This window comes from Globicephala melas, chromosome 16 (genome assembly GCF_963455315.2).
Source record: "Globicephala melas chromosome 16, mGloMel1.2, whole genome shotgun sequence".
In the NCBI taxonomy this organism is placed as follows: Eukaryota; Metazoa; Chordata; class Mammalia; order Artiodactyla; family Delphinidae; genus Globicephala; species Globicephala melas.
The window spans coordinates 7,406,663-7,433,452 of record NC_083329.1 but is presented as its reverse complement, the minus strand read 5'-3'; the positions used below and the strand labels follow the sequence as shown (position 1 = coordinate 7,433,452).

Here is a 26,790-nt window from a genome sequence, read left to right as displayed (position 1 = left end):
CCACGGAGAGGCTCACAGCCCTCGTGCGTCTGCCGCGATGTTCAGCCGTCAGCCGTTCGTGAAACGGAGCCCCGAGCCAAAGGAGAACGTGGATCCCACCTGCACTGGCCATTTCCACGTTGTCCAGAGCACTCAGGCCTGGTTTTCTTCATCGCTTTGTTATCTGAACACCCAGCGTTTTGATTATGAGCTGCTGAGGATGACTTCATGTGAGATTTTACTGCCTAAAGGGGTGCACACAAACCTGGCAGGACAAGAGTGAAAATACAGCTTTTCCAGAAATATATTTAAAGAAAAAAACGTTAAGAATCGGCAGAACATAAAGTGCTGGTACGAAGTGTGAGGCAGCGAGGAGATGCAGGGGGCCAGCCCCCCCCGCCAACAGCCTGCCCCCAGGCCTGCCAGGAACGTGGGTGCAGGGGTCTCCCCTGCACATGCACACACAAACCTCCTTCCTCCCTGAGCAGGGCATGGCCAGAGGACCGGGGAGAGCTTCTCCAGGCTGGGGTGCCAGTCCCAGGAAGGCCTGTCCCAGACGGGGCACCCATGGCTAGCATCTGTGCGGCCTGGGGAGAGCTCTGCCATCCCCGGCTCTCTCCTTCCACAGCCGACGAGCCCCCAGGCTCTGCCTGCCCGCCCCCCCCCCCAATCTGGCCTGTGCCCCAGGTGGGCTGCGGAACGCCAGACCAAGGCCAACTCTCCATCTGCCCGTGTCAAGGTGACGGCCAGCGTTTGTCATCTTGAGCTCTCACGTGCGTGTCCTTTCCACCACTAAAGGAGACAAAGCAGGCACTATTATTTGCATTCTAACGATCGGGACATCGAATTATAATAATAGTCCCCTTTGAGTGCGTAAGAAGTAGGAACCATTATCCTCCCCACTTTAGAGCTGGGGGAACGAGGACCAGAGAGGTGCCTGCCCGGTTTGTGGTTGACCAGGAGATGAGCCAGGTGGGCTGGCTGCTCCTGGCCCCCTTGGGCCCTGAGGCCCAAGGCCAGGGTGGCTCACCCAAGCTCTAGCCGGAGACGGGCTGGCCCCTGGCCGCGCACCCCAGCGCCCTGAGCAGGGGGTGCACTCCCACCCCAGCCCACCCACGCGGCTTTGTCCTCCGTCCAACCTTTTCTTTAAAGCAAGACGTCCTCTGGAAGGAGCCCACCCGGAAACTTTATTGATCCAAAGAAAAAACTGAATTAGGTTCACAGACTGTCACTCTTGACACTCTCCGGGGGCCACCTCCGGTTTCCAGGGCCCTGGGGAGCCCGAGTGCCTACGTCTGACCCTCGTCCCTCCCTCTTCAGACGACACCAGGTGGCCTTCAAGGCCGGGCCTGGCCCTGCCGTTCCCACCTCGAGACAGGGCAGTTGAGGTGCCTGAAGGCCTTACTGCTGCAGTGCCTGCCCGGCCCCCAGCCCCCAGGCCTCGGGGCAGGAGCTGATGCTCGCACACTGGGCCGTGCGTCCAGTTTCCTTTTCCCTTCCATCACCCTTGCCCCTGCGACCAGGTGTGTCACCCCTAGGAAGCCTTGGCAGACCCGTCCCCGTCACCCGCCCTGGTTCCTGGGGCGCACCTCCACACGGGGCTACCGGCTGTGTGCTGAGCGGGGGCCGAGGGCCTCACCCACATTCTGCCAGGCCCTCCCCTGGCAGATGAGCCGTGGGGCGCCGTCGTGGCCTGGGGTCCCGGGCAGGGGTGAGGAGAGAGGGGGTCAGGAAGGACATCTCCTGTGTGCTCAGGTGCTGAGGGGGCACAGACCCCAGGGGACCCAGGTAGGGCCGCCAGCCGCAGGAAGTTCACGCTCGGCTGCGCGTCTGAAGCTGGCGCAGCCTGAGCTGCAGCTGTGAGTGCCCGGAGGGCTGGGCCTCTGCCCTCCGCCCTGGCGCTCCCACCGCCTGCACCACCCAGGCAGCCCGGCCGCCAGCGCCACCTCCTCATGGCTCCACACACTTAGGTTCTGGCCTGTGGAAAAAGGCATCACTTACTTTTGGTCCCACCCATGTCTGGCCGCTTGGAGGTCCCATCGAGGGCCAGAGGGATTTCTAGGAAAGGCGGCCACGTGGAAGGGGTTCTGCAGGCGAGTAACCTGGGAGAAGCTGGGCTGCTTCAGGCGAATATACCCACGATTCCAGCCGCATCCCCGAAGGTGTCCCGACGCTGTCGTTGTGTCTGAGTCTCTGTAAAGCAGGTCTCCCCGGTGCCTGCAGTAAGGAGACAGGCATTGTGAGGCTCAGGAGGGCGGGGCAGCCCGCATCCCCAAACACATCTGACCACAGAACCCTTCTTTGTAGGAGCATCTTACGCACCAGGGTTTGGAGCACGTCCTGCAGAAGGCCCTCCTGCTCTAGGCAGCCCGCCGCCATCACGGAGCTGGCGAGGGTGAGTCCCTCCGCCTCTTGATGGAAAGAGTCAGCTACTGGAAAGGTAGAAGAATCCCAGCACTGAAATCCTTCCCGTTTCCCTCAGCTGTATTCATGCAACATGGCACCAACAGGGAAAATCACACATAGGACATATTTATTTAGAGGCCTGGCCAGCCTCTGGAAATGAGCATTTCAGGGCTGGCCAGGAAAGAGGCTGGAGTTATGTGGGAGCATTTCAATGTATGGCTGTCCCACAATTTGTATTCCAGTCTCCTGTTGATGGACGTGTAAATGGTTTCCGGTTTTTTCACGATTATAAATCATACTGTGGTGAGCCGTGTTGGCATGCCTCCTGTGAAAATGGGCTAGGTTTTCTTTAGAACAATTTTCCCCACACTTGCTGGGTAATAAGCATCACCTTGGAGAGCTTGTTAAATACACATATTACCAGGTCTGTCCCTGGTGGGTCTGAGTTTTAGACCCGGGGAATCTTTTCGTTCTTTCAACAGGATTTCAGTGATTACTGTCATCAGGGAAGTTTAGCCAAGCCCTGATTCCAAAGCAGGAGAACTGGCTCAGCGAACGTGGTTCACAGTTTACTAATTAGATATGCCAATCACGCCAAAGTGGATGTGCCCGGCTCTGTCCCCTCCAGCAGTGGAAAAGAATCCCATTTTCCCACATCCTTGCCAGTTCTTTGTACCACGAGGTATTTATTTAAAAGAAACTTTTTCCAAACCTGAAAAGCGTGTAATAATATCTTGTTTTAATATAATTTGCGTTCCCTGTACTTTCAGTGTGGTTGAGCGCTTTTTCGGTGTTTCATGACCATTCACGTTTCCTTTTTGTGAATTACCTATTCATATCCTCTGTTCACTTTACCATGGGATGCTTGTCTATCTAAAAGTTGTTTGTAATAATCTTCTAGACATTCTGCTCCGGCTTCTTTGTCAGTTCCCTGTATTGCAGACATTTATCTCCAGTCTGTGGTCTGTCTTTTCACCTTGTTTATGGCGTCTTGTTGAACAGAAGTTTTAAATTGAATTATAATCAGATTTATTGATCTGATCCATTTTCATTTTCACTTTGTTATGGTTTGTGCACTTTGTATCTTGTTTAAGACATCCTCCCCTCCCCATAGTTAGAAAACTGGTCTTCTACATTGTTCTCCAGAAGTTTTAAAGTTTTGGTTTGCACATTCAGATTCTAAATACACACCCATTTGCTGTGTGTGCATGGCCTGAGGCGGGGGATTTCATTTTATTTTCTATGTGGATAGCCAGCTGTTCCAACACCATCTTTAATAGCCCACCCTTTCCCCTCTGATCTGTAATGCCACCTCTGTCATATGTCAGCTTTCCATATTAGCTTTTATCACTCTCTTTAAATGTGGTCTTTAAAAAACAGCTTTACTGAGATATAATCCACAACCGTACAATTCACCCATTTAAAGTGTACAATTCAAGGGGCTTTAGTGTATTCACACACCATCACCATCAGTCAATTTGAGAACATTTGCATCTCTTCTAGAAGAGACCGTGTACCCCCCTCACCATTTAGCTACCCTCCCCGCATCTCCCCAGCCCTGAGCAGCCCCTAACCAACTTTCTCTCTATACAGATTCCCCTATTCTGCAAATACATGAATGAGACCATATAATATGTGCTCTTTTGTGACTGGCTTTTTTCACTTGGGTATATACCTATGAGTGGAATTGCTGGGTCATATGGTAACTAGTTTTAATCATTTGAGGAACTGCCAGACTGTTTTCCAAAGCAGCTGTACCATTTTACCTGCCCACCAGCATCATGTGAGCGTTGATTCTTCCACATCCTCTCCTACACTTGTTATTATCTGACTTTTAGATTCTGGCCATCTCAGTGGGTGGTGAAGTAGTATCATTATTGTCTTGATTTGCAGTTCCCTGGTGACTAATGACGTCAGGAATCTTTTCACGTACTTACTGGCCATTTGCGTGTCTTCCTTGGAGAAATATATGTCAGATCTGTTGCCTATATTTAGATTGGGTTGTCTTTTTATCATTGAGTTGTAAGAGTTCTCTACTCTGGATATAAGGCCCTTATCAGATATATGATCTGCAGATGTTTTCTCTCATCTGCGGGTTGTCTTTGCATTTTCTTGATGGTATCCTGTGAGGCACAAAAGCTTAATTTTGATGAAGTCTAAATTACCTATTTTTTCTTTTGTTGCTCATGCTGTTGGTGTCATATCTAAGAATCCTGTGATAAATCGGAGGCCATGAAGATGTACCCCTATGTTTACTTCTGTGAGTTTTCTATTTTTAACTCTTACATTTGAGCCATTTTGATCTTTGAGCCGTTTTGAGCTCATTTTTGCCTGTGATGTGAGATAAGGGTACAACTTTATTCTTTTACACGTGGCTATCCAGTTGTCCCAGCACGATGTGCTGAAAAGATTATTCTTTCCCCTTTGAATGGTCCTGGCCCCCTCGTTGAAAATCAGTTAACCTACACACACAGTTTTATTTCTGTTAGAACCTTCAGTTCTATTCCATTGAGTTTTATATCCGTCGTGTACCACACTGACTTGATCACTGTTGCATTGTGGTAAGTTTTGAGAAAGGGAAGTGTGAATCCTACTTTGTTCTCTTTTTCAAGATTTTTTTTGCCTATTATGGGTCCTTCGCAATTCTGTTTGAATTTTAGAGTCAACTCATCAGTTTCTACAAAGAAGTCAGCTGGGATGTGATAGTGATTGCCTTGAGTCTAGTTCTGGGGACTTTGCCATCTTAACCATGTTAAGTCTTCCATTCCATGAACGTGGGATACTTTTCCATTTATTTAGATCTTTAATTCCTTTAACAATATCGTGTAGTTTTCAGAGTATAAGTTTTCCATTTCTGTTGTTACATTTATTCCTAAATATTTTATTCTTTTTGATACTCTTGTAATTGGAATTGCATTCCTGTTAGATGTGGGTTTTTTTGTTTGTTTGTTTTTTTGTGGTACGCGGGCCTTTCACTGTTGTGGCCTCTCCCATTGCGGAGCACAGGCTCTGTACGCGCAGGCTCAGCGGTCATGGCTCACGGGCCCAGCCGCTCCGCGGCATGTGGGATCTTCCCGGACCGGGGCATGAACCCGTGTCCCCTGCATCGGCAGGCGGACTCTCAACCACTGTGCCACCAGGGAAGCCCTAGATATGTTTTTAAGAAAGCATTTTAGAGTAAATTTTTCTTAAGCTGAAGGCTAACATGCTAAAGGTCCCAGGTAGTGTGAAGCAGGTAAGTCCTGAAGGATCTTGCCCCTCCCCCTCCTAGCCCAGCAGATATTCCAGATGTTGTGGCTGGGTCTCTGCCTTGTTCCCTTTCTGTCTAAATGAGAGGCGGGTGGGGTGGGGTGGGGGGAGATCAGTGAGATTAATCAGTCCTCTCTCCAGAGGTGGGGCCGATGGAGAGAAAGGCCCAAAATATTCCCTCAGTATTCATCTCTCCTGGCAGGGGAGCAGAAGGTCAGGGGAGATTGCCCTCACCATCCAAACCTGATCTGGTGAGGACTGTGGTCAGTTATGAATGTGAGTGAGACAGGCCCCTGCCCTGGAGGATCCCCCAGGTTTGTGGGGAAGAGAGACACAGACTCAACACAGAATGGTAAGGCTGTCTTGGGGACACCACACTGCCAAGGACTGAGTTTGCTTGTGAAGGGCATAGCCAGCAATGTCTGTGAAAGTCCAGGAAGCCTTCCTGGAGGAGGTGACATTTGAGCCTAATCTTGAAGGAAAGGCAGATTCTCTGGCAGGCAGAGAGGTTAAGTCTTTCCAGCAGAGGAAAAGATCTACATGGAGGTCCTCAGGTGAGAAAGAGGCCACAGCTCTCCTGTGGCCCCCGCCTTGCTAATATAGTATTAAATGACTCAAAAAATGTTATAAACTAAAGGTTTTCTCATCTCAAAAGACCTTCCCAGGGTTAACAGTAATTAAGTTTTATTGTCATTACCTTGGGAATTGCTCTACCATGCATCTGTGAACCCTGGCTTATTTATATATAAGCATATAAATCATTATCTCATGCTATTGTTTTTAACTATGAGGAAACATAGTTAACTTGGAGAATTAACAAGTTCAAGTGCTTTAAATGTAACAACTAGCTCTGTAGTGGTGGTGGGAAGTCCTGATTGGTAGCACTTGCCACTTGCCATGGTGTAAATTCTCCCATCATGGCTGATTTTGAGCCACCAGCATGATGTCACTGAACATGGAGTTGGAGAGACACGTGCACGGTCAGCATAGACCAGGGCAGCACACGGCTGTGTGCAACTCACTTAATTTATGTTCTCATAAAGAAAATGGGACCCCACGGCTCTCTCTGGGGTGAAACCAGTATCAGCAATGGAGACATCAGCTGATTTCATCCCCAGCGTGCAGTTGTGGTTGTGTTGATGTAGCCCCAGGAGAGAGGGAGGATGGATGGATGGATGGACGGATGGATGGGGATTACACAGAGAGGAGAATGTATGTCTCACCTTTGCAGAGCACAGAGCAGCCAGCAGTGAACAGAGCAAAGGGGTTTGGAGGGAGTTGTCGAGAAGGGAGGGGAGGGGAGGAGAAAGAGCTAAGAATTCCCAATCCTGTAAGAAATGCTGCCCAGCAAGAGCATTTGCTGGGCTCTGACCCCTGCACCATCCAAGTCTGATACTCTGGGCAGCACTCAGAGGGGGAGCCAGGTATCTGGAGAACAGCCACGCACCTCTGCTGCTGATGTCTGGACCCTGGTCCCAGCCAGCAGTGCCCCTAAGACATAGCCCCCGCTGGAGCCCACATTGGAGCTGGCATGCAGAGTGCCCATTTCCGCTGTCTGTCCTCGAGCCTAGGCGCGGAGGGCCCTGAAGTGGCCCCTGTCAGTGCCTTGGTGGCTTTACGAGGGCTCCCAGGCAGCCTCGGTCCTTCCCGAGTGTCGGCCACGCGGGATTCAGAATGGGGAGGTAGGTCCAGAATGTGTGGGAGCCAGGGATGGGGTGTGGGCCCCTGGGTGGCAGGGGACGGACCCCCCCCCCAGAAAAGTGAGGCTCCCCTCACTCAACACGTCGTGGCAGGGGGAGATTTTCCCCAGGGGCACCCCCGCCCTGTCGTGTTGGCCACAGCTGTCTTCTTTCTTTCACAGCAGCCCCAGTAACTTCACCTTCTGCTCCTGAATTCGGTCTGAATGTTTGTTTCTCCCTTTCTGACCAGCTTTTCTTCTTCATCCCTTCCTTTAAGCCTGATGCAGGGTGACCCTGCTGATGTAGCAGCCAGTGCCCCAGCCGGTGCCCCTGTGGCACGAGATGTGCCCCAGCCCCACTGGGCCCTGCTCTGCCCCTTCCTCCACCGTCACCACTGTCCCCCACTCTGCTTCCAGGGCCTTTGCTCTAGCTGTTTGTTCTCTAGAGGCCAGAACCCACGCTGAGTTAAAAAAAAGAAAATCCCAGAGACACCTCGGGGTCTGGTGCTGACCTTGCACAGTCGAAGCCCTGGCTGAGCACAGGTGCGGGTCGGGGGCAGGGCTGCCAGGCTCTGTAGTGATGGGCCTCCCAGACCTACAGGTCCCACACCAACAATGCCACCCTGCCTGCCAGTCTTGAGGGGAAGCCCTGCCCCCACCCCCCACCTCCCCCTCAGCGAGCCACACCGCAAGTGCTTCGTGTGGGGAGAGTCAAAGGCTGAGAAAATACGGGCCTCTGGACGGGCATGTGTTAGAGTTCAGGGACTCTGCATTCCCGGCCCAGAGCAGCCAGGGGCACGGCACCTGTCCCTTCGCCTCCAAGGTGACCACGTCCCCAGCCGACCTGAAGCGTTGCTCTCTAGAGCAGCAAGCTAGGCTGTTTAATTTTTTTTTTTTTAATTTATTTTTGTCTGTGTTGGGTCTTCGTTGCTGCGCGCGGGCTTTCTCTAGTTGCGGCAAGCGGGGGCTACTCTTTGTTGAGGTGCGCGGGCTTCTCATTGCGGTGGCTTCTCTTCTTGTGGAGCACGGGCTCTAGGCGTGCGGGCTTCAGTAATTGTGGCACACGGGCTCAGTAGTTGTGGCTCGCAGGATCTAGAGCGTAGGCTCAGTAGTTGTGGCTCGTGGGATCTAGAGCGTAGGCTCAGTAGTTGTGGCGCACGGGCTTAGTTGCTCCGCAGCATGTGGGATCTTCCCAAACCAGGGCTCGAACCCGTGTCCCCTGCATTGGCAGGCAGATTCGTAACCACTGTGACACCAGGGAAGCCCTAGGCTGTTTAATTTTTTAAAAGAGAAGTTTTTATAAATGTCTGCACAGAACATCCGTATGGGTGGGTTCTTGCTCCTCAGGACCCGCCGTGACAATAGCTCGCAGGGGCTAAGTCTGCCTTCCGGGGGTGGGGGTGGGGGAGACACACTGAGGCCTGCCGGGCGGGGCATCGGGGGGCAGCCCCCACCCAGGGCCCAGCCCACAGCTTGCGTTGTTCTCTGGGAGCCGAGGATGCAGGAGCAAAGGTTAGGGAAAGCCAGACGTCGCTTTCTGGAGCAGCTGTGGTACCAGCAGGGCGGTTATTTATGAGACGGCGGAGCGCGCACACATCAAGGCTTCCCCCAGCAGCGCAGCTGGTGAGGGCTCTGAAATGATCTTGTGGTGCCCCCTCTGCTGAACCACTGGAGAGAAAACGGGGCGTCACCCGCAAGGACCCAGGCTTCTCCCGAGCCTCATACAGACCCGGGCAAAACCTCGTCCCTGCGCTGCTGGGTTTCTGCACAGCCTCCGGGACGCTGTGTGCAGGAGTGTCTGTCCGGCCTTAACCGGGGCCGCTCCCCGCGGGCGGTCGGATGGGTGGGTTGTGTGTGGTGGCGCCTTCCCCCGCCTGAGGAAGCGGCCCGGAGCTTAAAGACGGCGCCTCTGTGGCGGTGGCCAGGCTTGTTCAGAGCATGCATCGCAGGTCCTAATTTTTTATCTGTTGCAAAAGCTGCCAACTGCTGGATCGAGCTGGGCCCACCCTTCTGGCTCCTAAGCCACCTCCAAAGACAAAGGCCAGTCAGCAAAAATTAAAGTTCAGCTTCAAAATGGTGACGTGGGCTCAAGCCACAGCGTCACCATCCCGTGGGCCCACGCAGGACGGCAGACGAGAGAAGGTGTGGGCAGTAGCCAGGTGGGCTCAGCATGTCCCCTTTGTCTAGGGTCAAAGGAGCTGGACCGCTAAGGCACACGAGACCCCCTCCAAGGAAGGCCACGGTGCTGGGGGGCGCACCCCTCTAACGTTAATCACCAGTTAGGGATTGGCCCCTGTAATTTTCGTCCACTGGTACTTCCTTCCTGTGTTAATAGCACAGAACGATGCCTTTTCCTCTCCATCCCGACAGACCCGTTGGCTCTCCCGCATCTGTGGGGTCAGATCTATGGGGTTCCCCACTGGGCAGCCTTGGCCGGTGGCTGCAGAGCTGAGGTCAGGCTCTCGGTTCAGACCCGGGGGTCCCTGGTGCCACAGCCCCTCTGATCTGCAGGCCCCCTGCATGCACTGGCTCTCCAGCCCCTGGGCTCGGCTTTGAATGAATTCATTATTCCCAAGCCTGACGCGGCGTGCTGGGCCGCCAGTTTCTCCAGGCTGGCAGTGCTCGGAAGCTGGCCACTGCCAAATCCAGTTGTTTGACTTAATGTTTCAAGGCCAAGTTCTTTCAGGAAAGTTCTCTCCATGCCCACCCCGCCCCCCTTAGAAAAATAGATGTGCAATTGACTGGCTGTGCAGGTTTTTAATCCATCATTCTTTCCAAAGAACAGCGTGAACAGCTCATTCGTTCACACACATAACACTCTCTCTCCATCTCTGTCTGTCTCTCTGTCTGTCTCTCTCCTCCCAAATGCACATGAGATGGAACTGGGAGAGTATGGACTCTGAGCATTTCGGGATGGGGGCTGCAGAGTAAGTGCTAGCTGTGGTCTATGCGAAAGAAAGAGCCCTTGGCTGCCAGGAAATGGAGGTACTCATGGGTGGCCATGGGGAAATGCTGGAACCTTCCATGCGGGCTTTGCTGCAGCTGGATGTGCCTGTTGGCATTCCTCTTAATGCCTGTGATGTCTTAAAAACCTGACCTAGTTAATAATCCATCTATATATTTATACTCCCGCCTCTTCCCCACGGTGGGAGGGATGGCGCCCTGCAGGCTCTGGACTTGGCCTTGCCTTTCCTGGTGGCGAGGGCACACACAGTCAGAGGGGTCTTTCTTGTGCTCCGAGGGCACCATCAGAGCCAAGAGAACTTTTCCTGGCCCAGAATTCTGAGTCAAGGTGTGACGTGGGCCTTGGGAAAGGCGAGCATCTCCAGGCCTTCCTCAAGACAGCCACTCCCACCCCTTTGCCACTGTGCTGAGACTGGGAGCTGTAGGAGGGCCGGGTAGTATCCGTCCCATCTGCCCAGGGGGCCTGTCCCACGGGTTGCACCCAGTGACTCAGCTGGAAAGGGAGACAGAGTGGGTCCATGGCCCAGCACTGCCACTCACCTGCTCTGGGACCAAGGGGTTCACAGCCCCTTTCTGAGCCTGCTTCCTCATCCATAGATCAAAGGCCATAATCCTGCACAAATTGAGGGGCAGAGTGGGCTCGTGGTATTGGCTGTGCCCTGTAACGTCCAAGAAGGCCCTGTGGTTTTTAGCAAACACCGTCGCCCACCTCTTTGCAGAAAACGGGATTCCCTGTCCCAGATAGAAAAGATCTCTCCTGTCCTGAGGCCCAAGATCACTGTTCTTTTGCGAAGTTTCCACCTGACCTGAGCGTGAGGCCTTCCTGTCTCCACGGCCCCTTGCGTGGGGACACAGCAGCCGCTAAAGGAGGATGTGGCGCTTGCAGAATACAAGGCCTCCAAAGGGAGGTCGAGGTGGGTGTTGTGTTCAGTGCTATTTAGGGGTCTGGACTTGTTAATTAAAGGGGAGGCAGGGCAGGAAGGACGGCCTGCCTGCCAGCAAGCATCCGGTTAGTGTCCTGGTGTACAAATGTGTCCTGAGTGTCCAGCCGGGGCAGCGGCTTACAGGGAGGAAAGAGTGTGCACAGGGAAGGTCCATGCAGGATTGTGGAAGGAGATGAATTTGGCCACCACCAGGTGATCAGGGCCATTTAGGCCACCACAGCACCAGGTGGAGACTCCTGACAGTGGGGCAGAGCTGGGGGGCCTCATTCATGGACCCAGGGCCCGGGTCACAGGGTGGGGTCCGTCCCACCCCTGGTGGAAGATGGGAGGAGGCAGGGCTCCTGACTCCCACTCTGCTGCCCCCAGGGCCCTCCCGGGAGCCGGGGCTCCAGGCAGCGCAGACGGAGAATGTCAGGTCTAGCAGAGTCTGGGGTGGAAACAGGCCCAGAGTGGGAAGCAGACTTGCCCAGAACAACATGGCCCGTGGCTGGCATTGTGCTGCCTCCCTCGTTTTACAGGGGTGGAAACTGAGGCAGCATTTGTGCGGGCTGCTTTCTTCCTGCTGGGCAGCCCCCAAGTGGTCTGCATGTGGCAGCAAGGTGGTCCTCACTGCCCATTAGAGTCACATGGGGAGATGAGACCAGCCAACCCCTGGGCCAGCCCCAGACCAACTAAGGGAAATCTCTGGGCAGGGGGGGTGGGTTCAGGCATCAGCATCCCTAATTGATCTTTTCAAAGACTAGCCCTTTGTTTTGGTGATTTTTCTCTGTTGTTTTTCTGTCTTCGATTTCATTGTTTTCTGCTCTGATCTTTATTATTTCCTTCCTGGGTTTGTTTGGCTCTTCTTTTTCTGATTTCTTAAGGTGGGAGCTTAGATGATGGAGTTGAGAACTTTCCTCCTATGTAAGCATTTTTTAAAAAACTTAATTAATTAATTTATTTTTGGCTGAGTTGGTCTCCGTTGCTGTGCGCGGGCTTCTCATTGCGGTGGCTTCTCTTGTTGCGGAGCACGGGCTCTAGGCGCGTGGGCTTCAGTAGTTCTGGTGCCTGGGCTCAGTAGTTGTGACTCGCAGGCTCTAGAGCACAGGCTCGGTAGTTGTGGCGCATGGGCTTAGTTACTGCGCGGCATGTGGGATCTTCGCGGATGAGGGCTCGAACCCACGTCCCCTGCATTGGCAGGCGAATTCTTAATCACTGCGCCACCAGGGAAGTCCCCTACGTAAGTGTTTTTAGTGCTATAAATTTCCCTCTGGTTCCTGCTCTAGCTGCATCCCACAGCTTTGATACCACACACGAGTCATTGTTCTAAGCTCCCCAGGTGATTCCGATAAGCAGCTGGATCTGAGAACCAGCATTCTCATCTCCTGTCTGATCGTGGGCCTCTGGAAATGGAGCTGACAGCACTTCCCAGTCTACTCCCTAGCGTTCTGAGGAAGGAGTTAGGCTTTTCCTGCTGAAGAACCTTGTTTAGGGGTAACTTAAGACACCTTCCTCCGCCTTGTAATGCACACTGGAAAAGTTAATTCTTAAGTTTGTATGGCAATAAGCAAGTAATTAGTCAGGAAACCAGGGGGAGGTGAGAAGGAGGGGGAAGGGGGCAGGAGGGAGAGGGGCCCTATCAGATGTTAAGTATAGTGTAAAGCCTCAGTCCCTGGAACTGTATAGTCCTGACACACACCTGGGCTGAGGGACCAGTGAGGGACGGTGTTCCTGCAGTGCCAGGCCCTGTGCCCAGAATCGGGTGCCCAGGAAGGAATAGCATTTCAGACGGCACCTGGGGCCCTACTTTCCACGGGATCTTCAACCTACACAGCTTCCTTCTACCCATCGCCAGACCAGCCTGCCCATTCTCCAGTCCTGCAACCTGAGCCCTTCAAATACACCGAGCCTAGGGCTCAAGTCCCAAAGGCCACTGGAGGGGAGCCAAGGCTGAGCGGCTTGAGAGAGCAGATGAGTCACTGGGGCTTCCCCGAACCTGGGGAATGTCCTGACCCCTGAATCCCGAGCCTAAACCACTGTCATCAGCCAGGTTCCTGCCTCTGCTCCTGCTTCCCCATCTGTAAAGAAGACAGCACCCCCCTGAGGATCACTGAGCAAATGCATCTGAGGGTTGCTGCCACCATCCCACCCGCAGCCAGATGGGAGCTGCTTCCAGGGCTTTCTGGAGGCCAGAGGGCCAGACTGTTCAGGGCTGGTGTATGGCTTCCCAGTGAGTCGTGGGGCAGGACCAGGGTCTGAGGAAAATCAGAGCAGTGCTGAGTGAATGTCCTGGAGGAGCAGCTGGTCCTCCTGGGCTGGAGACGAAACCGAAGAAAACAAGGTTCCGTCTAGGAATCGTCCAGGGCGCGGCGGCCCGCCAGGAGCCAGGGCAGCTTGGACGGGGTCCCTGCACACACAATCGGCCCAGTGTGGGACACGCCGCCGGGATGAATGGCCCCTCACTGGGCGGCTTTGACCATTTACGAGGTGCTGTCTGGGCTGTGATGAATGAGGTGGCATCCGTCAGCTTTTCGGGGAACCCAGCCGGGGTGGAAGGTGCCAAGTAAATACGGGGGAGGGGCGCTGGTCTCCCCGCTGGTTCTCTCCAGGCCCTCCGGACCGTGCCTCAGTTTCCCCGTCTGCGCCTACTCCCCGATGCCCGGCCCTGTGTTGTAAGTGCAGGTGGTGAGAGTCCTGGCAAGAAGGGAGCCCAGGAACCCCGTCTGCGCGGGCCTGTGCCCGGCAGGTGGCCGGCTCAGCTCTCTGGAAGGACAGACTCGTCCCATCTCTGTGCAGCCTCCCTGGGCTGCCTTGGGCCAGCATCTGCCCTCCCTGGGCCTCAGTTTTCTCACCTGAGAAATGAGGGGTTGTACCCTAAAGTCCCTCCAGCTCCTGGGTTTGGGGGCTCGTTTACCGTGTTTGGGGCTTGTTCCAGCCGGTGGGTACAGGGAAGATGCCAGCATTGGAGTCCCAGCCCCACCATGTGCTGGCCAGGTGGCCCGAAGCAAACCGCCACTCCTGTGTCCCCCTCTCCAGGGGCTGAGATGCGAAGCCTTGTCCAGGTGGACCTGAAGGAGGTACCACCAGGGACGTGCTGGGTGGACCCCCAGTGTTCTCTGTCCCTCGCGGGTAATGGCTCCAGGCCTACCTGGCACTGTGGGTAGGTGGGCAGAGGGGACGGGGTGAAGGCCAGCCCTGGGTGGTCTCCAGGTGGCATTCGTTGGATGTGGCAGGTACCACCGGCCCCAAGGTTACCTCGGCTCACCTGGGGGTGCTCTGTAATTAACGGATGCGCTCTGCAGAGCAGATGGCATTTGCCATGCCCGGCTGGGTCTCTGGCCCCAAGGTCTGGGCTGGCCTGGACTGTCCCTCCCGCGGCTGGTGAGCTGCGGGACCAAGGTGGGACCGCTGCGCCTCTTGTTTATCTGGCTGGGCTGGAGCATAACCTTGACTTTCCAGCCTCCTTAATACCTCCGGTGACGTGGTGGCAAAACCAAAACTAGAAACTTGGCTTCTTTTAGTGTGTACATTATTAAGACAGCTTTACTGCCGCCTCCAAGGGAACTTGGAGGAACGGTCTTACCCATTATCCCACCTCGCTTAGACCGCTGTTTATCTCCTCTGGGTTCCTGCCAGCCCGCTTCTGTAGCCGTGGTCATGTGCATGTATAACTCTTGTCTCCCCCTGGTCATTGTTCATAGCCGCATCTTATTTTATGGAGCAGATAAACCATACTCCCCTGTGGTTGGACTGGTTTGGACTGGTTCCTTTGCTATCGTGAGCATCTCTATTGTACCTATAGCTTTTAGCTTTTGTCCTTCAGCTCACTTTTGTTGAAAACCTTGCACATGCCAGGCTCTGGATGAGGTCTCTTTAGAATGAAGTCTTTAGGACAGATTTCCAGGAATGGGGCTGAAGAACTTGATTCTTTTAATGGATCCTCACATCTGCAGCCGCTTTACCCTCCAACCGAGTGTTTGCATCCCTGGGGAGGAGGACAGCAGGGTGTGTCTGCGCCCCAGGCGTGGTACATCCTGGCAAACGGAGAGGCCGCACGGCTGCTGCAGAGTCACGTGCAGGGGTCGGGAAGGCTTCCCAGAGGCAGGGGTGCTGCCGATGAGACCCCCCGCCGTGGGGGGACAGTCCTCGTGAACAGGTGCGTCAGTCTCAGGGAGCAGCCCCTGGGAAGCCTTCCTGATGCCCACTTGGGACGATTTGGCCCTTTCTGTACTGCCGGCCTCTGGTCTGTGATAGCCATCAGCACTGTCACTTCATCACCAGCCCGACCAGTGCACACTGTCCTGTTCATTTCTCATGGGGACAAGAGGAAGTCACCTGCTCCAGCGGGATTTGCACCCCAGCTGCACCAGCCCAGGGCCCCTGTGCCAAGTGCTCCCTCCAGGCCCGCCCCACTGTGGCCCCTGCTGACCCCCGAGGGACCGGGAGGGTCTCTTTCCCTCCCTTTGCACGGGAGGAGCCCACGGTCTGAGCTCAGTTGCATGTGGGGACCAGGCAGAGGTGCCAGGGGGCAGCTGACACCAGGAGCAGGTCCTGAGTGATCTGGCTGCGGGTCCTTTTTCTGCAGGGGCCCCGGGGGGGCTGAGTGAAGGAGGGGGCGCCTAGCAGGCTGTCAGGGAGGGAGTGACTGCCACCCCACCCTGCAGGCGCCCTCTGAGACCTGTGATGTGCAGGACTGGAACTGAGCAGTAAAATCCCTCTGTGGGGCTCGTTAAACACAGGCTCTAAGACTTCACTTGGTTCCTGGGACCTTTGCCGCTGCCTGCGCTGCACTGGCCCACCCATCCCCGCCCCCATCCCTACCCCGCATACCATCTGTCTTGGGTCAGCGTCCGCCTAGGTCTCCTGCTGGCCCCTGAGGTGGGAACGTCTACCCCCAGATGGGAGGAGGGAGCAGGAGAGCCAGGAAGGTCAGCTGAAGCCCCCGGGTTTATGAGTGGAGAATCTGAAGTCCAAAGAGGAGAGGGGACTTCTCTGAACTTGGCCTGTCCAGGCGGGAGCTTGGGAGCAAGTGGGAGCTAGTTTAGGAAAACCTCGGCTGAATAAGCCAGCGACCCACTGAGCCAGACCTTAGGTAGTCGGGGCAGTGGGTCAAGCCAGTCCTGGAGCCACGCAATAGCTGCCTTGGGGTGAGAGGGCCCGAGGTCTGCTCGTAAGGGAAGAACACCTTCTGAGCTTCTGAGACCCCCTGCCGGGTCCTCGCCATGAATGAGCCATGCATACCCTCACATGGGCAGGGGCAAGGCCCTCCTGGTCTGTGCTGCTGGGAAGGTTGTCCCTCATGAACAGTCATCTGCTTCTCTGTAACCTACAGAGTTTCCCTCTTTGCTTTGGCTGCCAGGGAACTCAAAGCTGCGTTTTTGTTGTTGTCGTTGTTCAAACTCCTGGGCCTCTGGCACTGTCCTAAACGTCACTGTGTGCTTTTCTAGGCTACCTGGGCCATTAAAAAAGCCCAACTCTTTTTCATCCATGTCGTTCTACGTTGCAGGAGCCTGGTCTTTTTCGTTGGTGTGTGTTGTTTCATTGTATGACTGGATCACAGTTATTGTTCACTCTGCTATTGATGGACACTTGCGTTGTTTCTTGTTCAGGGTCACTATGAACAGAGCTGGTGGAACGTTCCTGTCCACGTCTCTTGGTGGACATGGTCTCGCTTCTCTCAGACACATACCAGGGTGGAATCCCTGGGTCACGCGTGTTCATGTGTTTAGCATTAGGAGATGCTGTATCTACCAAACGTTTTCTGGAACGCTGCACCCTCTCACACGCCCCCGCCACCCTGTGGTGAGAGTTCCCGTTGCTCACGTCCTGCCAGCCCTCGGTGCTGTACCTCTGGCCGTGCGGGTGGGGGTGCGGGGTGTACTGCTCGGAACTTGCGTATCCCCAGTGGCTCTTGATACTGAGCACCTTTGAGCTCCCTGTGGCCACGGGACCTCCTGGTTTGTGAAGTGCCGATTTTGACCCTTCTTAAGTGGCACATGCGTAGCAAAGTAGGTAAAGGCTGGTAGACCAGAAGTCCCACGTGAGCCCCCGGGAAGCCATGGAGCTGATGAAACTGCACTTTGGAGCTCAGGCTGCACGTTCCATGGGATGAGAGCTCCACACGCTGGTTCCCAAACATACCAGGAGGCGCGGCCTGGCCCATCGCCTTAGGAGACGTCCCTCCCGAGATGACAGAGGTTCTGGGTGCAAGCCCTGCTCTGCCATGAGCTCTGGGCAAGTTCCTCACCCGTCCTGAGCCTTGGTTTCTTCACCTATCGGGGGGGGGGGCGGTATATGGGTGCCACCTCCCAGGACAGCTTGGGCGGTACCAGCATGGTGCCCCACGTATAGGAACCCCCGTCGTCCACAAGCTCCCCCGGCCTGGACACCCAGGTCTGCGCCTGGTGGAGATGACACCAGGCCTCCAGTGAGTGGGACGGTCCAACCCCCCATCCCCAGGACTGGGAGGGGCACCACCTCTCCATGCCCTCCCTCTCTCCTGGGCCACCTCGTGAGAACCAGAGCTTGGGTGTGCAGGCCAGGGCTGGCTGCGCTAACCACGGGGTCTCCCTGACCTGGTCTAGCCTCCAGAGGAGGGGGATGTGGGGCATTTGCAGAGGAGGCGGGGGAGAGTGCCCCGCCCTGTGCCCCTGTGGGCCCGGGTCGGGGTGCAGGTGGACCTCTCGGGGGATTTGGCTGTTGGAGAGCACATCGAAAGGGTCTGGGCCAGCTTGTTTTAATCTAAACACACACCAGGTGTTCAACATGTTTTTATCAAAATATTCTGAACAGCTGTCAGGGGCTCCTCTGCTGCGAGGCCAGATGCCCAGCCCCCAGCAGGCCCGTCCCTCTGCCTAAGTGAGCTTTTTAGGTGGACCCCTGCCCGCCGCCTGCTAGCCCAGCCCTCTGGCTCCCGGTGGGGTTTGGACAGGTTGGGAAGGCAGACAGGCCTGCCAGCCCTGCTCTGTGACCCCGGGCAGGCCACTTACCCTCTCTGAACCTCTGTTTTGTCAGCTGTAAGTTGGGGGCAGTGGCACCTATCTCCTGGGCTGCTGCACAAACCAAAGCAGCTATAGCATGTATGTTCCCTCACCAGGCCCCCGAGGGAGGGGCGCTCAGTGACTGTCACTGTTATGAATAATATCGTGAATAGAGCAGCCCGTCAGCTTGGAGAAGCGGGCCGTAAGGGCAGGCTTGGGGGCACAGCTGGATCAGCGTCCCCCAGAGGCTGCCCCTTCCCTCTCAGAGGAGTCCAGAGTCCCTGGGCCCAGCCATGCGGCGTCTCTGCAGGTCTCGCATCACCCGCTGCCCGGCTCGCCCCTCCCCCCGCCGAGCAGGCGCACAGCACTTGTCCCGGGCGGCCTGGCTGTCCCTTGGGGAAGGCCTCCCTGAGATTCGTGGTCCTCAGGACCTCAGGACCTTCTCTGCAGGTGGTACGCGCTCTCCAGACACCGAGCCCGAGGTGAGCTTCCCATGCACAGATGAGGCCCTGCCCCTCCCCTCTGGCCAGAGCGGCCCATGAGGGCTCTTCATCCAGCCCTGTCCAGCGCCTGCCGCGCATCTGCGGTGGGCCCCACCATGCGTCATCTCCCTGCGTCTCCACCACAGCCCTAGGAGGGGGTCTTTTCAGCCCCACTTACAGACAGGAGACTCAAGTCTCCAAGTGTTTGCTCAACGTCACACAGCAGTCAGGGCCAGCCCAGTCCAAGCCCCTGGTCAGGCATCCCCGCCACGCCCAGCAGCCAGCCCACCGCCCTCCGCAGCGCTCCTTCCCGCGCCCTGGCCCGGGTGTGGGTGTCATCAGGGACCTCTGGGGTCAGGCCCGACATGCCTTCTGGGAACGAGAAAGGGGGAAGAAGGGAGAAACCGCCCTCGCTATTCGACAGCCTGTGGGAGCCACGGGGGTGTGTGATGGCTGACCACTCAGGCCTGACCTGGGGTGCCCTGGGGGTTCCCTGCCTCCCAGGGAGCTACGTCTGCTCCATGGACAGAGCCACCCACTTTGGGGTGCTCTTCCCATGACACTGGAAGGTCCCAACTGGATTCCCAGCGTCCCTGAGGCCATGGGGGTGTTCATTCATTCAGGGGGTAGGATGGGTCCTGGAGACCATGGTGGGGCTGGTTCTTTCTGCGTCGGGCCTTGCTGAGGGGAGTGGGAGTGAGAGGATGTTCCAGGCAGTGGCACGGGCAGCTCGGGGAACATGACAGGACGAACACAAGAGCCGGGGGGTCGTGGGGAGCGGCGAAGGGGGCGGTGCTGGCGGGCTCTGGAGCCAGTTCATGGGCCGTGTTAGGGAGACTGCATTTAGTCTTGGTGACGGTGGGGAACCGCAGGGTGACGGGCACCCTGCCCAGACCCCCTCAGACCCCTTGCGGCTGGTTTTGTGCAGCCCCCAGCTTCCACGCGCTTCTGCTTCCGACACCCGCACCTGCCGCTCTGCTTAGGACGCTGTCCTCGGACGCTGGAACCTGCTTAGCGCGAAGACGCAGAGCCCCGCAGGCCTGGGGTGTGGGGAGGAGGCGTGCCTCTTAGGGTTCAGTTACACTGACCACGGACAGGGCCGGCCCAGGCTGGGTGTTGACATTTTCATGCTTCTAAGTGTCTGGGTTTGGGGGAGAGGGCGTTTTTCATTCTGGTAAGTGGTTCTCCAGAAGGTTCTCTGTGGCCTGGCGCTGCTACCCAGACTGAGCGCTCTGGCTCTTGGGGGCTGGGCAGCGGGGCCTCCCCAGGGAGGTGAGGATCCAGACTGCATGTGCCCCACAGGCTGGGGCCTGGGCTATAGGCAGGAACAGGATGGTGAGGCCAGGCGGGGGCTTCCAGGCCCCGAGCCTCAGACACCCGCCTTTCTGCCCATTGCCCTTTGGCTATGGGGACGGACTGGCCCCACCCCCGCCTAGATTTCTAGGACAGCTCGGGCATGCCTGGTGATGCCACACAGCTCCCGGGTGGTCAGAAGGAAGGAGGCCACTTGCTCGTCTGCTCAGGCAGTTGGCTGACTGTTCCTGTCCCTGCCAGCTCCCAGCATAAGGCCACCACAGGATGCCCCTGACCTCAGGGGGCTCACAGTCTGGAGGGAGTGTCACACAGGCAACCAGACAACTACAGTAGAGTGTCAGATGCTCCGATGGGGTCGACACAGGTGGCACGGAGCACAGAATGGGCACCTAACCGAGGTGAGGGCTGGGGAAAGGCTTCCTAGAGGAGGTGACTCGTTCCTTGGGAAGTGAGTCCCAGAGAACCAGTGGTCGGTGCAGGGCAGCAAATTCAGAGGCCCGCGGGGGCAGGCAGGAAATGTAGGGGACTGACTGGGCCTGGTCTAAGAATAGGGAGGCAATAGAGAGTGCTGGGAGTGTGGTAAACCAGAAGCCGCTTGCCTCGCTCAGGGGAGCGGCTGCCACACCGCAGCAGCTCAGTTTTGCCTGCGGAATCCCGGCCCATTGTTACTGTATCTTTCAGATTTTCAAAAGAAGCGAAATTTCCAGCTCCTGTTCTTTAAAAACACTATGTGGGCCCAACCACACATGTCCAGGGGCCGCCGGTTTGTGACTCTGGCCTCACTGTGCACAGGACTTGGGCAAAGGCTGAGGTGGGGGCTCCAGCCAGGGCTGGGGGTTCAAGGGACCTCGTTTGTCAGTGTGAGGGAGTTTCTCGAGTCCGCCGACGTGCTGCTGGGCGGCCGTGCGGCACCACCCACGCATCTCTGCGTGTCCCACCTTTGTTCTCGGCACCTCAGGTGCCTGCAGCCGATGGGCAGTGAGAGCCGTGCAGGAAGCAGCTGGTGCGTCCGGTCAGTTCTGGTTAACAAGGTGCCACCAGGCTGAAACACGCCGTAAACAGGCCCGTTTCCTCCCTGCGGGCAGAGGGGCCCCAGGGCGGGTGCCAGGGTCCACGGTGAAATCCCTCCCCGCTGGGCTCAGGCCCCCACTGCCCTCTGCCCGGCTGCTCCCGGCCGGAGCAGGCCTGGCGCTGGGTGCTGGCGACCCCGAGGCCCAGGTAAGGAGTTCTGGCTTCTCCGCCGTTCTGCCCGGGCACGCCCAGCCACGGGAGGCTGTGCAGCTCCAGTGTGGACCGTTTCCTCGTTCATTTCCTCTTTCATTTTCCTCATTGGTTTTTCACAAACACCGCGCTGTCCTCCGGGCGTTAGTCAGAGCTGGCAAACACTTGCAAGGGCCCGCCTCTGGCCTGGAGCTGACCCAAAGGCAAGGTGCACCCCTGCCCGCAGGGCTCTCGGCCTGGCCAGAGGTTGACCAGAACATCAGTGATTCCCAGATGCAGAATATGTCCTGCGTGCCAAGGGGAGAATCCCTAAAATGAGCCCGGATTTAAATCCAGACGCAGAGGATTGAAGTCCCAGCGCTGCCATTTACCGCCTGTGGGACTTTGGGCAAGTTTCTCCCCCCCTTGGGTCTGTGTCATCACCTCTAGAACAGGCCGGTCATGGTGCCCATCATGGGGCGTTGTGCAGGGTACGTGGGAAATGCTCCTCAAAGCCCTCCCTCAGCAGCTGTGGGGGCCAGTGCCCACGTCCCCCTAGTGCTTCTGGTGCAGTGTCTGTGGCTCACCCATCCCCCAAGCCAGGTGAACTCTGCCCGCATCCCAGAGCCTGCCTGCTGGCTGGGTGGGACCTCCAGTCTGCGGCAGGTTCCTTCCCCTGCCTCGGGTTGCACACCAGGGCTCAGAGCCTCTGGGACTGGTCCAGCAGGTGCCTCCTCCTGGTGGGAGAGACTCCTGGTCCTTCCCAGCTGGACGATGGGTCAGCCAGGGTGGGCTTCTGGGCTCTGGGGCGCCACCTGCCTGAAGGAAAGGGGCATCCCGGGACCGCCCAGGCTGCGAGGTGGAACACACAGACGTGGGCCTCCCCTCTCTCTGGGTAGCACCCCTGGCCCACCCCAGGCCCCACGTGCACTTGCAAGGAGAGTGTGTCTCCCAGGTGGGGGCACAGGAACCCTCCCCCATCTTTAGATCCCCCTCCCATCAGAGGCTGGAGGGAGGGGGAGGGGGAGGCAGCCAACCTGCGATGCCCTGTCGCCTCCCGGGCTGATGTCCACTGTTACTTCCGTGAGGGGCCCGGCTCACCAGGGCACACCTCTTTCTCATTTGCACAAAGACTCCCAGGGGGAGGGGGTGCTCTGGGGGAAGCTTACCTCTCCCCCTTCCCCACCCCTGCCCGTTACAGATGAGCAGACAGGCAGACGGACGGGAGAGGCCCAGGCGCCCGCCAGGAAAGGGAGCTCTGGGGCGCGGCCACCTCCCCTGGCAGAGCTCTGACCTCAAGGGGGATCCCAGGCGACAGAAGCGTGTCCCCATCCCCTTTCCAGGCCAGGGAGCCGTGGTCCTGAGGGGCCCGAGGCGAGGACTGTCCTAGGCCTGGGTTTTTCTCTCAGGATTTGTCCCCCTCTGATTTTAAAGCATCCCAAGAAGTGCGCGTCTGCGTGAGCCGGTTGGGCGGGGGGAGGGCAGGCCTCGCCCATCAGTGGCAGGAGGGGCCCCCGGGCTGCAGGGTCCCCAGGTGGGGCTCGGGGGCTCCGGGCTGGCCTGTACCAGGTGTTGGGCCGAGTCTGGGCCCAGGCACGTGGTCTGAGGGTGGGTGGTGGGAGCCGAGGGTCTGGTGGGTGGGGCTGGGGGACACAGGCCTGAGGCCTGAGCGGGTTTCTGGAGGACAGGGATCTGAGGCTGGAGCTGATGACCGGTCCAGGCAGGACGGCACAGGGCCTGGGTCCTCGTCTCCGGGGTGGCCTCCCTGCAAGCAGGGATGGGTCAGAGTCCCCTCGCGAAGCAGGGCTCGGCGGACCTTGGCAGAATGGGACGTGGCTCCGCGGGGAGCAGGTCCTGCGTAGGTTTCTGCGTCAGCAGCAGGCACAGCGGTTCCCGGAGGTGCCCGGGGTGTCTGCCCAGGCCTGGGCCTGCCCCGCCCGCCCTGCTCCGCCTCTGAAATCTGTGGCAGTGAGCACCCTCCTGGCCACCCCACTGCGAGGTGGCACCTGCCAGCAGCCAGCTCAGGCCGGGGATCGCTGGCTACCCCATTGGGTCCCAGCAAGCTGCCGTCTTGACGGTGAGCGTCCTGGGCCAGCAGGTGGACGGCAGGAAGCCCCGTGCCACAGGTCTCATGTTTGGGCCACGGCTGGTGGCAGGAATCCCATTATCAGCCTTCAGAAAAGCGTGGATGAGGGCGGGAGGCGGCAGATCCCAGGCACCCTCCCCCGGGCGTTTGCCGGAGGCCATGCTCTGGCCTGTACCGTCTTAGAAACAAGCACCCTGGCCCTGGCTCTGGGACTCCTGGGGCTCAGATGGCAAGATGCCCTCGGCCCAGCTGAGGTCACCTCCGGCCCCATGTGAATCCAAGCCCTCTGTCCTTTTCCTCCAACTTCGTCAGCACAGCCCGGAGTTGGCGTCAGTCTCAGTGGCGTCACCCTCCCAGAGCCACGGCCCGGTTCCCTGAATCCACGTGGCCAGCCCGCCCCAGTGCCCGGCCCTCAGCCACCAGGGGTGTGGCCGGCCCTTGGATAACTGTTGGGACAAGGCCGCATGCCCCTCCCTGTGCGGGCAGTGCCGTGGCCTCTGGTCTCAGGAGCCCCTGCCCGGCCCTGCCCTGCCCTGGAGCACACCAGGTGGGGAGCTGGTGGTGGGTGGCGCTGTCTCCTCGAGAACTTCACGGGGAGAGGCTGCACCTCTGTCCCCTCGGTCGGCGGAACCAGGTGGGCACGGAGACGGTCCTTGCTGGGCGTCCAGCTGCCATTTTCCTTGGGCTGGTACAAAGATCGTCCCTGTGAGGCTGTCCAGGCTGACACAGATTGGCCTTGTTCTCTGCCTCTGTCATTCCCTCCTTCCCCCGGCTCAAGGGGCGTGAGGGGGCGGAATAACTAATGACAGGCGGCGCCCTGCTGGGTGGGGGCCTTTGTTCATTTACTGGTTGGCAGACACTTCCTGGGTGCCTGTGTGGGCCAGGCCTGTGTGGGTAGCCACTGGTGCAGGAAGCCTGGCCCCTCCCTCTAGGCAGCCCAGGTCAGTTGGTGCCCAGCCAGAATGGTATGAGGGTTTGGCGGGGGCAGGCAAGTTCTGGGTGCTCAGAAAAGAGAGCAGCTCGCCACGGAGCATAGAGTTGGAGATGGGAACAAGTGGGTGAGGCTTTGAAGGATGAATAGGAGTTTGCAGGTGGAGCAGGCCCTAGTGGTCATGCCATTCCAGGACGTAGCGTGGACAGAGGTGTGGGAGAGCGTGGAATGTCTGAAGAGCAGTGGGCCCTGGACACTGGGTGACTGGGAGGACACCCAGTTGGGACGGATTTGTCTGCTCTGCTGAGGAGCTGGGCTGTGACATGGGTGATAGGGAGCCGCAGCAGAGTTTACACAGGGAGAGGTGGGAGCTGTTGACAAGACGGGGAGGATCCACACAGGTCCCCAGGCTCAGACTCGGCCGGAGACACCTGGACACTGCCCACACACAGGAGCCCAGGAGAGCAGAGGCACCTGCTGCCCCTCAGCCATGCAAGCACCCAGGGAACCTGCCTCTGCCTCCAACTTCGGGGAGGGACCTGAGGGCCATGCTCAAATGGATGGCGGGGGCAGGGATCCAGCCTCATGCCCCCTTTTCCAGAAGCTTCCCTGACCCCCGCACATCCCCCCATAAATTCCCTCAGACCCTGCACCTTTTTCTTCCCTTCCCAGCCCTGGTCACGACTGTGTGGGGCTGGACAGTGAGCCCTGGGAGGGCCGAGGGCAGGAGGCCGAGCCTGGCGTCAGCTCGAGGGCTGGCACGTGCAGGCGAGGTGCCAGCTGCTTCATTCTCAGAGTGACCCTGAGAGCCAGGCCATGTGCCCACCTTACAGATGGGGAAAATGAGGCTCAGGGAAGTGAAGAGACAGCTGGCTGGGGACAGAGCAGGGAGCCCACCCTGTGTGGGCCTTGGGCAGGAGAGGCGCAGCCGTGACCCCCATGGGGGCCCCGGCCAAGCCTCAGCTGAGCCTGTGGGTGCAGGGAGAGGGGGCTTCTCCTAAGTCCCAGTGGGGCGGAGGGGCGATCAGGGCACAGCCCGCTCTCTGCTCCCCATCTTTATGTGCCCACTTTCTCCTTTCTGTTTCTGTATCTCGCTTCCTTCCCTCCATCCCTCTCTCTGCTCCTCTCCCTCCGTGTGTCTCTCTGTCCCCTGCTCTCTCCCACCTTCTTTCCTCTGCTGCTCTGTTTTCTCCCCCTCTGTCTGCCTGTCTGACCCTCTCTCTTCCCTCCCTCCCTCCGTCTCTCTTCCTGAGTGTGTGTGTCTCTCTGTGTCCTCTGTCTGCCTGTCCGTCTCTTCCCCGCTCCCGTCTCAGCCCTCCCGGCCCAGCCGTGCCCGCCTCTCCCCTTCCTTCCCCACGCGTGCAGCCCTGTCCTGGCAGGGCCTGCTCAAAGCCAGGGGCGTCTCTTGGCCCCTTTGTCCATTACCCTCTGTTTCTGTTCCCACTGCCAAAGGGCATGTGCTTGCTGGGTTTCTTGGTTCAGCTTCTGTAGTGTGACATCTTTGAGGCCCCATGGGTTGCAGGTCACTGGCCAGCGTGCAGTGGAGGCCTCTCCTGCCCAGTTAGGCCATGCATAGCTGTCTCGGGGGCTTCGAGGGGGGCGGGCCCAGGATGAGTCCCCTCCATGTACCCCGGCTCCCTGAGAGCCACAGCCCACAGCAGTATCACGTAATTAAGACATGAAAGTCCACGATTTCCTCTGTTGGCAAACAGCGGCCGGCTGCTAATGCAATCCTTTCTTTTAATGGATTCTTGAATTTAAATGATATGTAATTAAACCTAATTAGCCACGTACCCATTCGGCTTGGTACCGTTCGCTGGGGCCGCCTTGAATCTCATTATGAAGCATCTTCTTTTTCTTTTTCTTTTTTTTGCTGTACGCGGGCCTCTCACTGTTGTGGCCTCTCCCGTTGCAGAGCACAGGCTCCGGACGCGCAGGCTCAGCAGCCATGGCTCACGGGCCCAGCTGCTCTGTGGCATGTGGGATCCTCCTGGACCGGGGCACAAACCTGTGTCCCCTGCCTCGGCAGGTGGACTCCCAGCCACTTGTGCCACCAGGGAAGCCCTATGAAGCATATTTTATGGGCGGATTTTTTCTTCCCTCTTGGGGTGGAGTTCGTTTGACTGGACAGTAAACCTGGCCCAGGGGCCAGTGAAGGTCTGAGGAGGACAGTCCTGCGCCAGCCGCCCAGGGGATGACGGGGATGACGAATCGGGGTTGCGGGGCGGGGGGGGGTTGCTGGGAGAAGTTCCGGTTCTTTGAGCAGCCACTGGCCTCACTGTCGAGGAGAGAAAAGTCAGGAATCTGATGGGAACTGGTGGGAGGGGGCACAGAGTGGGGACAAGGGGTGTCAGCGCCTGGGAAGGTGCAGCCTGAAGATGTCCCCCTCCCCTGACAACCCCCTCCTGAGTGGTGGCTGGGGCACTGCCCTGTCGGGGAGCCGGGCCTCGGGGCTGCCCTCCAGCCCCAGGGGCAGCTGAGGGAGACCCATAAGGGCGCCCCCCGGGCCATGCAGGGCTGCAGCCTCACGCACACAGGCCAGCACGAGGCAAGGCCATGGGCCAGGGGGCCAGGGCGCTGGTACCGCCACTGGGACGT

At 57.8% G+C, this 26,790-nt stretch overlaps 1 protein-coding gene across 14 annotated transcripts in view; it reads left to right on the top strand.

Annotated features, from left to right (window-relative positions):
- Positions 1-26,790, top strand: part of LHPP (phospholysine phosphohistidine inorganic pyrophosphate phosphatase) — a 149,355-nt gene that overhangs the window by 101,962 nt on the left and 20,603 nt on the right. Inside the window, exon 7 of one of the 14 annotated variants that reach the window (XM_030832005.3) lies at positions 2,287-2,419. The exons of the other annotated variants lie outside the window; for them this stretch is intronic. Coding sequence (XP_030687865.1) covers positions 2,287-2,395 — 109 coding nt within the window. The 3' untranslated portion in view covers positions 2,396-2,419. Of the gene's footprint in view, positions 1-2,286; positions 2,420-26,790 lie in introns of those variants that run through there. 14 annotated transcript variants of the gene reach the window in all.